We start from the raw sequence: 12265 nt of genomic DNA on the forward strand, positions 1-12265 counted from the left end.
ATGAGTCACATCGGTTCTTCGGTGATGACTGAACCGATGTTTTCAAACCAAGTCTCAAATGAAAGGCAACATTTGCGGTTGAGTATTGTGTCGCCACTCAGCGCGAGGCCGGGGTAAATTGGCGGGTTTCCGCGTTACACATTTTTGTCTATAAAAACAAAGACAATGCAACAAACACTGTGATAAAATTCAGGGGTGTTGGCTACAGCCGCATGTTCTATTTTGCAAGATCTATCTACATCAAAGCGGTAAAAATGGAAACTGAAAACACCGCATACTAACCCCGGTCTCCCCCATACTTTTTTGTTTGAAGTGAGTCTGCGTCTACTTTCGTGGTAGTCGTGGGACACGTGCTAAGTGAAATGAGAATGTAATAGACATTTCCACAATTCTATTGAACAAAACCAGCTAATGATTCATAGTTTGGATAAATGAAAAAGGCGCAATTGCACCACTAGGTGGATTAAAACAGGTTTTTTATATACAACTTTGGAGTACTATTCATCTTCCTTCGGAGCCATTTGTTCATTTCATGCTAACATTATAACGAATGAAACGTGGCACCCTTTGGTTGCATGGTTACTCCAATCAACATTTCCGGCAATTGAAAAGCTCATTCAATGACACCGACCTTTTGCAGCACTGATTAAAATCATATAGAGCTTTCTGGTTTTATGTTGTGGGATTCGAAAAAAACAGTAATTACACTTAATCTTCATTCGTTGAACCGATTATCAGGTCATATCTCTCCCACCCTTCAATAGAGCACTAGCTCAATCAATATAAGATAAAAGGAATAAGCACCCGTATAGCTGCTTCACCGAGAGATAACGCCCCAGTGCAATTGATCATACACTGTTTGCTCGCGAGTTGATATAGAAACCAATAATGCAACAGTTTTATCGAAGACTGCATATCAAGAAGATTGCCATCTTTTTTATTTCCCCATAGATGTGTTTCAGCGCCTCTATCGTCTGAAGGTATAGAGCTCTGTCTACAGATTTATGACAGAGTTGTCAGTCGTCTTGATATGATGTCGTCGCATGCCGGTTCTATTTAGTAAACGTCGCTTGCTTGGAGGTTGGTCGTATAAATTCTTTAATAGTCAACATCGTACCAGGAAAAAAATCATTCTAATCTATTTCTTTGGTTCATATTTTTAAATATTGCCGATTATTAAAAATCATACAACATACTACAAACACCCTAAGATATAATATTAAAAAAAAAATCATTGTCTGTTAACCTGTTGGAGTAAGATCCATCTTCTGTGCGCCGCAACATCAACCCTGACAACACCACCCTGGTTGGGGCTACGAGTGATTCACTTTAGAAAGTCATTAGAGCTGTGCTTTTTCATTCATTTGACAGGGATGTTGATTGGGTAGATTGCGCCTTCGCCGGTGATGTTGAATGTAACGAGACCGGGAAAGTGCCTGAAATGGAGATCGACTGTTTTATGCTGCCACTACAGGCTTGGCAGCATAAAAGACGTCGTTTATTCAGAATGTAGATAACGCTGCTATCGGAGGCGTGAAGTAGAACATGCAAAAAAGGTGAAAAAATTGCAATGATAAAATGTGACAGCAACGATAGAAAATGTATAAAAGTAGCTTGTGAATCGTGCAACTTGGGCAATGTCCCAAAACGAGTAGGATGACTAAAAAATAAAAACGAAAGAATCCAGAAATGGCACGGTGGGAAAGGTTTAAGCGAAGAAGAACTTTTCAACTGATTCGCCGACTAAGACCAGCCAGTGTCAGTGATAGGATGTAAAGAATACATTAGCAGTGTAAAAATTCGCCATTGATGGTTGGTGGTAAATAGCTAGTCCGCGTCAAGAGAGCTTCGTCATAATATTATCTGAGCCGGGATTTTTCTTTTATTTCCGCTTCCGATGCAAATGCTCGATTCAAACATTAGTCGGGCAAGTTTCAAGATGGAGTTCTGTTCAAAAATAAAGTGTTAGATAACTTTTAATCTGGTATTCAATCTGTTTTGCTGATGATATGTTATGATGCCAGAGCGAGCACTCTAATTCACTTGGAATAGACAGAAAAAGATGTCACGGAACAACATGCTTACTAAATTAATAGGTTAGGATTATACGTGTACCGTTCTTTGCACCCTTAAATACCAAATTACTTACGTACACTTTGTAATTTTCCCCAAAAATCTAACGATAAAGATAATAATGTAAGAACCGCGTATGAAACCGATAATTTTTTGTTTTGTTTGTTTTAAAGTCATTATTATAACAGTATAAAAAATTAATTCACTCAGACTCAGATGTAAAAATCAAAAATGAAAACCAGAAAAGTAATAAACTGAAATCCCCATGTACGAAACTTTTTGTTATGTAATATTCAATTTAGGTAACTTTTTTAAATTATTTAAATAAAACTTAAAACTTCGTAAGTACGGTACAGTGTATAAAATTTACCATATTCTCAGCTAATGATTGCTTGTTGCTCTTAGCCCCAAAACGAACAAGTATTTTTCTCTAAAGTATAGGTTCAATCTTTAATATCTACAAGTGATATTTTGCCAACCAAATACTTAATTACACTGTTTATTTTGCTTTTTTTACAAGAACTTTATTTGTTTGAGCTGAATTTGTCAAGTAAATAATGTGTAAATTGCGGAAAAGTTTTTTTAATGGTATAAATTGTTGGGTGTTGTTACGACTGTGGTTGTTTCAGAGGAATGTATTCGGCTGTTCAGTCCTGTAAATTTTAGCGAACACTAATTTTGGTAATGTCCAAACGTTTCGACCGTTGGTTCCGGTCTTCTTCAGTGGAGATCTAAAATATATGGTTTATTTTCCAGATGTTTTACATATAATGTAATTGCAGTGTCAACTCACTCTCTGTAATGTTCTTGTTACTCGCTTTTTCAAGGCGATCTATTGTCATTATAACTGCCTTCCAATTATTTGGCTATGGGAAAAAATATTTAGGTTTTAATTTTAAATATTAATAACTTATTGTTCATTTTTCTGCTCTACCGCTAAAAATTGGTCGCGCTGTTTCATTTGATACTCGGAAATTTTTTTTTTTTGGGAAAAATCTTTTCTTGTCACCAGAGGAAACACCATTTTCGGGCACGGAGGTAAAACTGTCTATTGGGTTTGTTTCAGTGGCTGATGGTAGCGGGGAGATACGGTACGATGCGAGAATGATATAAAATAAGCGTTTTTCATAGAGAAGTCTTTCGATTGTGCTGAACCCCACATTTTACGATAAAATATATGACTATAAAACAATAAATTGCGGTAGAATTTTCTGAGCAATCTGAAAATAAGATAACTTACACATAAACTTGTTTTAATCTACCTAATGGTACACTTGTGCCTTGCTCATTTGTCGAAACTACGATTCCATGGCTGGTTATGTTCAATATAGTGGCGGAAATGTATATTACATATTCAGTACGATTTGCTCATGCATACAATGGATCGACAGCCACGAACTTGAGATGCTATCTGTCGACGCTGAAACACTTGAAACCAGTGGCGGATCCAGGAGTAGAATTCGAGGGGTCCGAACCCCGCCAAAAATACTCATCTTGTTAAGAAATTTTAAACTAGTTTCAATTTAGAAATAGTTTCAAACTCAAAATCATTTCAAACTAAAGTTCACGCTAGTTTTTATTAAATTCGGTTATTGCGTACCGTAAAACCTGGTATCTTTGATCACCGGGATAAGTTTGATCAAATGAGATTTTTTTCAGTAACGTGCGATAAGATGATTTCCTCTAACAAAATCATCGAAACAAAATTTAAATCATATTCTAAACATGTTCAGCATCTACCGGCAACGATTATTTTATCATTTAATGTACCTTTTATGACCATAACTTCAAATTGAAAATGATATAACTTTCACGCATCGTTTCAATCTGTTCAAACAATTCCTTGTATATTAATGAAATCAATCAATTTCAACTGAACTAATCATTTTTTTAGAAACCGTAAATATTTTTATCCAATAATTCCAAGAATTTAGCGTTTAATTTGTTCATGATGAATCAACAGTAGCGGTGTGTGTAGTGGATATTAATCGTGAGTCAAAAGATGTGTCAACTTTTGAGTCTAGATTTGTGGTTCTGTTTCTGCGAGTGTTGGTCGTTTTGAGAGTTCGTAAATCATGTTGAGTCCGTTTACGTCGATGCGATGGTTCACAGTATTAACTGTATTTGTGATGTGGCACATTCGTAGAATAGGAAGATCCATCGGTCGATAGGTTTTTTCGACGATTTTTACTCTCATGAGATCGAAAGCGTGATTGTGTTTGACAATGAGAGCAGTTTTCTCTATAGGACTGATCGTCCGCTCATCACTGTTTGTCGCACCATCTGATATTGGCTTTGTGACCATACAGCCGAGTTTTGAGTTGATTACGGGTTGTCATACCAATATAGCACATCAGGCAGCAGTCACACGGCAGACTGTAAATAATGTTCGAGTGCAGTAGAGTATCTATAGGATCTTTCATGTTTTATAGTAGCCCCGATATTGCATTGATTGGCTTAGGTGTTATTTTTACGTTCGGATAATCCATTTTTAGCATACGTTGGCTATTGAAGGCCTGAGAGATGGAATGTGTGGCAGTGATCGATAACTCTGAGTGATCTGTGCTGCAACTAGAAGTAGGGTCACTGTGTTCTAATTCATCTTAGCACCTCTATTCATCCTACCCATTTGAACACATTAGTTAGAGCAGTATCTGCTTTCTCTATTCAACGCATTGGCTCAAATGGTCGGACGAATTAGGGTGCGTTGTACTCGACTTTTCGCTTCGCTCAAACGGGAGTATTTTACATTTTCCAGGTGAGATTTTTTATTGTACTGCTTATTAGGAACGAAGCAAAGATGTTGATACCGATTTAAGAGCATTCCAATCACTGAAAGCCGAGTTATCCACGAAAGAGTGTGACATCTCGACTAATGAGATGAATAAGGGCTCGTCTACCCTATGTATTTTCGGAAAGTGATTGACGAGTACATGTCTTTCATGTACACTCAGGTTTTTTACGCGGTTTTTTTACGCGGATTTTGAAATTTACGCGGTTTTCATTTACGCGGATTTTGAAATTTACGCGGTTTTCATTTACGCGGCCTGTATCCCCCGCGTAAAAAAACCTGAGTGTACATGTACAACTTTCAGTTGAGCAAACTTAACTGCAAACACCAACAATATGGATATTTTCTGAAAGGGTTTAAACTACGTAGTAAATGGTGGTAATTGATATGTGACACCATTTTAAATTCGGGATGGTAGCAGCCGGTTGGGCACATTTCTCTACAACACAATAATATTACAGATGGGAAGTTTCGGAATGGAACTGTTGTATAGATAACGGTAGTCGATGATTGGCGCAAAGTTAAAATCCAGGGTTGTGACTTTCGGTTTAGCAATATTCTGTATATCCCCAAAAATACAGGTAAATACCTATATTGTTAGAGTAATATTTGGTATTTATGAGCAATTTTAAATTTTAAAGCAGCGTCATCCGTTATCTATTCACAATCCCATTGCAAAAATAGCGATATAGTTATGACGCCATGTTATCAGACTCATTTTTTCGTTCGTTCTTCTAAAAAACCAAAGTCTTAAAACATTCTTGCTTAGACCCTAGACATAATGTAATACCCATTTTTACACTTCTTACATTATTATTTTGCAACAGTTTTCCTTAGGGCCTTTAATAAGATTTTTCTTTATTTTTGCATAATTCGCATCTATGAGAAGAGAAAAATGTGTTCAAGAAAAGATTTAAACGAAATTAGCTTGGTTCGTATGCTAGAGATTATAGAACGTGCCGCGTATGCGAAGTATGAAACATATTTTCATGTGATTTGACGAACTTCCTCGCATTTTATAATTTTTTTCTATTTGAAGCTTAACACAAATTGCAACAAAATTCTTAATAACACTTATATTTTAATTTGTTGTAGTTATGGAATTTTCGTATCAACTTAGTCTCATCAAAATCCGCTAAGCTAGTGCCGGTTTGAAACCAGCTCCAAAGATGGACACATTTGTATTTTTGAGCAAACACCTAGCGTAATGTACCGCAAGATGTTTTATTTAAGCTACCGTTTGCACTTTTTGAATGAGGATGAAGTAGATCGGAAAATGTTTGGAAATTACAACTTATTTGTCATTATACGAAACACTCCTGTCAAAGATAAACAATTCTTATATATACCGCCATGACCTTTGAACAAACTTCGCAGTTGATACTCATAGCACACGGAAAATAAAAAGTTTTACTCAATTACCCCGAATGCCATTCCCTTAAAGTCACTTAGAATCGTTGAAACATTCAGATTTCTTCAAAAGACGGTTCACTGATCATTTTGACGAAAGTTTCAATCAATGTAACAAAAGTTTAAAAAAACTCAACATCGAACTCACTTGATCAAATGACGTGAAAAAAATTCCGTGTGTCGCTGCCATAATTCCTGTGACAAGAAGCGAAAAGACTCAGAACTGCTACGATACACAGAGAAGTAACTTGAACAAATTCCTGGTGACAGCCAAAAATACTTTTTCATCGATTTAGTTATATTTTATTTACATACCCAAAACCATACTGCATAATATGTCAAAATTTATTACGGATGGAAGCAAAAATGTGGTATTTTAAGGCGTTTTAATCATTTTTCACTCGATATTCAGCAATATTGTTTCCTAGTGATGAAGACTGAAATAAATAAGACACTATTATTACAAAACCAGGTGAACACAATAATTCGAATAACTTTAGCTTAAAACTAACTGAAAATAGGGGTGTTGATATGTATTACACCAACTTTCAAAATAATTTTTTTGACATTTTATTCCAAATTTTAATGATAAAAATGTTACGTTATACGGAAAGATCCGGCAAAGTTGCTGAAGCAGTGTTACAAACCAAGATGTCAGCTATCCAAATAATATTCAAACTCATCCGATCTTGCCCGATGCACAAATTCCAAGCGATTTTAAATTATGCAGTTTTGGCCAATTTCAGGCACACCGATATGCGGTAGGATCAAATGAGTGATCCCTTACTCTGCAAATATGACGGAATATATTTAAATAAATAAATAAATAAATAAATAAGTAAATAAATAAGTAAATAAATAAAAAAATAAAAAAATAAATTAATAAATAATTAAATAAATAACTAAATAAATATAATTATGTATGAACAAATGTATCACTATGAATAGGGGCACACACGTATCGTCCCTTCTCCCCTTTCCACTAATCACATGTCTGTGCCACTGGATAAACACAGATTACTTTTTTTTTTCTTTTTTTTCTGTTTGATTATATGGTTTTGTTTGCAATACATTTCTAATTTAGTATATTGAGTGTTCAGCCACAAGTGGTGACTTTTCATCCCTATTGTTTACATGATTCAGTTATTTATTATTAAGATATAATATGCTTTCGCAGTTAAGTATTTTTTCAGTAGGATGTTTTAAACCTACTTGTCCTGTGAATAAGGAGCTAAACAAATCTTATAAACTAACTTATAATCTATAAAGAGAGTTAATCCATTGAAGATTGCAACGATTTTTGTCGGAAGTTGCTTGTAATACTGTTCGTCATAATTTCAAATGTTTCTATGTTTGCGAGTCTGTACAACTCATTTGTGCTAAACCGGGGAGAACGCTTCAAAATCATTTTCAGAATTTTATTCTGGATCCTTTGAAGCGTTTTCTTCCTAGTAGCACAACAACTTGCCCAGATTGGCACTGCATATAGCATTGTCGGTCTAAATATTTGTTTATAAATTAATAGTTTGTTCTTTAGGCAGAGCCTAGAATTCCTATTTATAAGAGGGTATAAAATTTTTATATATTTGTTGCATTTTGTTTGGATTCCTTCAATGTGATCCTTAAAGGTGAGTTTTTTATCGTAAATCAAACCCAAGTATTTAACTTGATCTGACCACGTTAAATTAACACAGATTACCTCGAAATTACTAGCAATCGAAGGGATATAGAAAATCGACTTTTGCACTGGTAGGTGGATAGATGCCAAATTGTTCCAAAAACTAGTTGTCACGTTTGAAAGCGGTACTGTTTCATAATGTTCAGGAAATTATTACGCACACTGACGATATGATACAGAGTTATTGCGTCATAAAGTTCGGGATTATATGACGCATATAAACTGCGCCATAAGGTCATGTTTGTCATGAGGTCCCGCTCGTTTTGACGCTCCTATTGGAACCATACAACGCACGCATTGTTTTGGATTTTTTATATACATGTGCATAATAATTTCCCGAACCTCAGACGTTATGATACGGTGCTTATTTTGGCTTGTCTGGATTTGTAATCTGTCCGATGATGAGTCTGCAAATAGTATTCCTGAAGTATATCGACTATTTATAACTGTGAGTTTCGTTGTTTATCGTCCTTCTTCAAACCTGCTTTGGTATTCACCAGCATTCAGTCGACAAGCGCAGAGTGCTAAACAGAACATGGAAGAGAAGGAAGAATCTTCTTATAGAACGGACATATTAGGTAATCCATCTAATCCGAAAGCATTTCTTGAAAAACCAGTCGCACTTCGTCTAGCGCTTGTCCATCATTCTATGTGTGCTTATCTACTTGTTCGTCCATTTAATAATAACTCAATGTGATCCTTCCACATGGCAGCTACTCTACAGTACGATCTGCCAACAGATTCCCATACGTTGCTGTGATGCTTCTATTTTATCAAATTTGCGGAATCACGCAATCATACGGAAGTGGTCTTATAAATTTCTGAAAAGCAATAAAAGTGCCAATGCAATTAAACGAAAAAATATACATTCATAATGCATAGCCATGTGCAAAAATACCGAACATTTCCATCGTAAAGTCGCCCATCGTTTCTAACGCTGAAAGGGGACAGAATGAACTGAAGTTCTCGTTTTTAAATTCGCCAAGGCTTAAAACACAGCTTCCACTATTGTAGAATTCATTGCTTGTATAATAAGCAATCAGAACCGACTGGCAGAAGCACAAGCGAAAAATGCTTCATTTTTATTTTCCAAATCGTTATTGACATGAATGCTGATTGTGATGCTCGAAACGGAATGAGTACGTACACTAGAGCAAATCTAGAACACGGTATGAATTAGCAAACCGTTCCGGGCAGAGTCGGAAAATCATAGCTGACCTTACTCATTGTGCTGGGGAAAGGATACGCTCGCACTCCTGTATATAGCTTGCTAGACTTGTGCCGGTCCGTTTGGAGCCACAATTATGTCAGCTGACCCGAATAATGCTGCGGTCAGCGGTAGCATAATGTGATGGATGGACGGCGTAAAAACACGATGATTTGCCGGAAGAGTGAGGATATTTAGAGGCATTTGTTTTGAATTTGATGCTTTAATAGAAATACATATGTATTTTGTATGGCTTCAAATTGTTTTATGTTTTGAACTAGTGTTTCGAAAACATTACCTTTCACTTCTATTTCATATCGCGATTTAATTAAAATTAAGGTATATTACTAATTTATACATTGACGTACATACATTTCGCTCCATTGTTACTTTTCAAATAAATAAAAATAAAAATTTAAACATTACAATTATACTCTTTTTCCAGATTTTATGCAACAACAGCAATAAAGGCAACTATTTAACCACCGTTTAACCTGGTACAAAATAACCATCCTACAACGCATTAATTCACCATCGCCACCCACCAGCAGCGGTCCGATCGATGAATAACAACCAACGGTAATGGTATTAGAAGGAAACTTTTGAAACCCATTAGCCGAGCATCCTCAATTCGAAAGTTAACACACCAACGAGCCCATCATTGAGCCGGAAGCATAGCTGCAAAACGTTCGATCCATCCCGGAAAGTTATCTGAACTTGCTCGTTTTCGCAAGGCGCAAGGAAACGGAGAAAAAAGTGAATCAATGCGAGTATGGCAACCCCACCGGACAGTCCAATCGAGGAGGTTATATACGAGTTGGAGCCCACCCGAGCACCGAAACCTATTCCTGTGGCACTCGAGGACCTTTGCCAGCTCACAAAGTTCACCCGCCAAGAAATCCGAGTCATGTATCGGGGATTCAAAACGGTGAGTTTCGTATGGAATATTGGTATTCATAACTTTTAATGTGTTCCGTGAGGATATGCGTTACAGGGCTGTGACAGAGATAAATGTTATAGGAATTTTCAATAGTACTTGCACTTGTTAAAGTTTTACCCATTAGAGGTCTGTGCAATGGGTTTCGTAGACCAGAATCAGCGTATCAAAATAAGCTTTGAAACTTTTCGCAATTTCAAATCCAAGACTAATACCCAAGCGTCACTGAATAAAATTGTGCAGTGGAAATATAAGGTTGTGCTCTGTAGTAGCTACTACATCTATTCAAGATGGTTCAGATACAGATAACAGACGTTTGGGCTAGAACAAAATTTCTTCAAAAACCTGTGTAAACTTTCAAAGTGATAAACGTTGAAAATCCTTGTTTCACTATTGCCATCTGCGCAACTGTTTGCTACACGTGTTTGACAGCTGCACTCTAACTGCATTGTATTGATCACTGCGCCATCTGCAAACGTTTGCCAAACGTGTTTCAGACGTCTGATTTATTCTGAATTTCAGCAGCGGGTATTTACACACGATTCAAATCGAGCCTAAACGTATGTTATCTGTGGTTCAGTTTAAATAATTGATAGATAAGGCACGTCTGCATTAACTTAAAGACTTAGGTGCCATTTAAGTCTATATTAGCATCGAAAACACGATGTAAGGATATGATCCACAGAAATACACAATCATTTCACTTGTTATGACATGTGCGGCACATTGAGGCACACTTCGCTAAACCAGAAAACAGTCAACAAAGTGTAACTAAATGATCACAGCAACCCGTGTTTTTGTTTTGCTGCACACCATGGTACATCGTGGCACAGGCTATCAAAGAGGCGGATCCAGAAAAAAAATTCGGGAGGGGTCCGAAATTTTAATTTGAAAATGAGTATTGTGCAATTCGTAATACGAAATAATCTTATTTAATAAATATCAACTTTGTTGGTTCACTTTGGTTTGGAATGATTTTGAGTTTGAAGCTAATGTAAAATTTTTCAACAAGTAAAAAAAATAGGAGGGGGTCCGGACCCCCAGGACCCTCCCCCTGGATCCGCCACTGGGCTATCACATTGTTTATTTGCACGCACAACTCGATCTGTGCTAAGCGGCTAATCTCTTGAGTAAATTTGTTCCGAAACGCCATGTGGCAGACAGATAATCCACAATCAATAGCACACAAACACGCTCCATAGGGGCCGTTCATAAACCACGTAGACTCATAGGGGGGACGGGGGGGTCTGGCAAAAGTCTACGTTTGTCTACGAGGGGGGAGGGGGGTCTTTTAAAAAGTCTACGTAGACTTTTATTTTTTGTTATTTTCGTATTACTAATTATAAATGAGATTTAAAGAGAGTTGTATTCAATGTATCGGTCTATTCAGTTAGGATTAAGTGGATTATTTTTTTATTTATTGATATCGGTGGTTAAAGCAGTAATGTAATTAAAATTCTACAACAAAGAGTTTACTCGAGTTAATCAGTTTCTCTTGCAATCATTTACACTGATTTCAAAATAATTAAACACCCGTTACATTTTACGTCTTGACCCTACGCAACTCCGTGCAGACCGGCTCTACTATATTTATCTTCGAAAATATGCGGAGTTAAACTTTGATACTTTACGATAATATTCTCAGGTGATATGGCCATTTATTACATAAGAAATATAAATATATTTTTGGGAAGATTTAAATAGCTTCGTTCCCTTAATCACATAAGGCAATTTATATTGTCTTATTATCTTAGAAATATTGAAATTTGTTCACGAAAATTGAAATTTGTGTGCATGTTTAGTTTATTATTTTAGTCTAGATGATAGTACACACCTACAGTATTATTTTGTAATTGTTTCTCATAATTTAACAATTTTGAATGCACTAATAAGGCTCAAGAAGTGTTTATCAATTCTGCATTGTTGGTGTAGGTAGCAATTCGGTCAAAATTTGAACTAGTTATAGCAATATATCTTTTTACATATACTTGAGTTACTAATCTTGAAAAGAAGTATTCCGCTACACAAACGTTGGAAAGCACCTTGAATTGGGTATTAATTGATTTGATCAATCATAGACAAAAACCAATGTAAAAACCTTTCTTTAATATTTTAAAAGCTTGAAATAAATTTGAACACTAATTTTTAATCGAACATTATAATGTGCTT

The 12265-nt window shown here is 36.0% G+C and overlaps 1 protein-coding gene across 1 annotated transcript in view; it reads left to right on the forward strand.

Moving 5' to 3' along the window:
- LOC131684674 (Kv channel-interacting protein 1) overlaps positions 1–12265 on the forward strand; it is a 93168-nt gene that overhangs the window by 57498 nt on the left and 23405 nt on the right. The window contains exon 2 of the mRNA XM_058967750.1: positions 9605–10087. Coding sequence (XP_058823733.1) covers positions 9932–10087 — 156 coding nt within the window. The 5' untranslated portion in view covers positions 9605–9931. The remainder of the gene's footprint in view (positions 1–9604; positions 10088–12265) is intronic.

This window comes from Topomyia yanbarensis, chromosome 2 (assembly GCF_030247195.1).
Source record: "Topomyia yanbarensis strain Yona2022 chromosome 2, ASM3024719v1, whole genome shotgun sequence".
In the NCBI taxonomy this organism is placed as follows: Eukaryota; Metazoa; Arthropoda; class Insecta; order Diptera; family Culicidae; genus Topomyia; species Topomyia yanbarensis.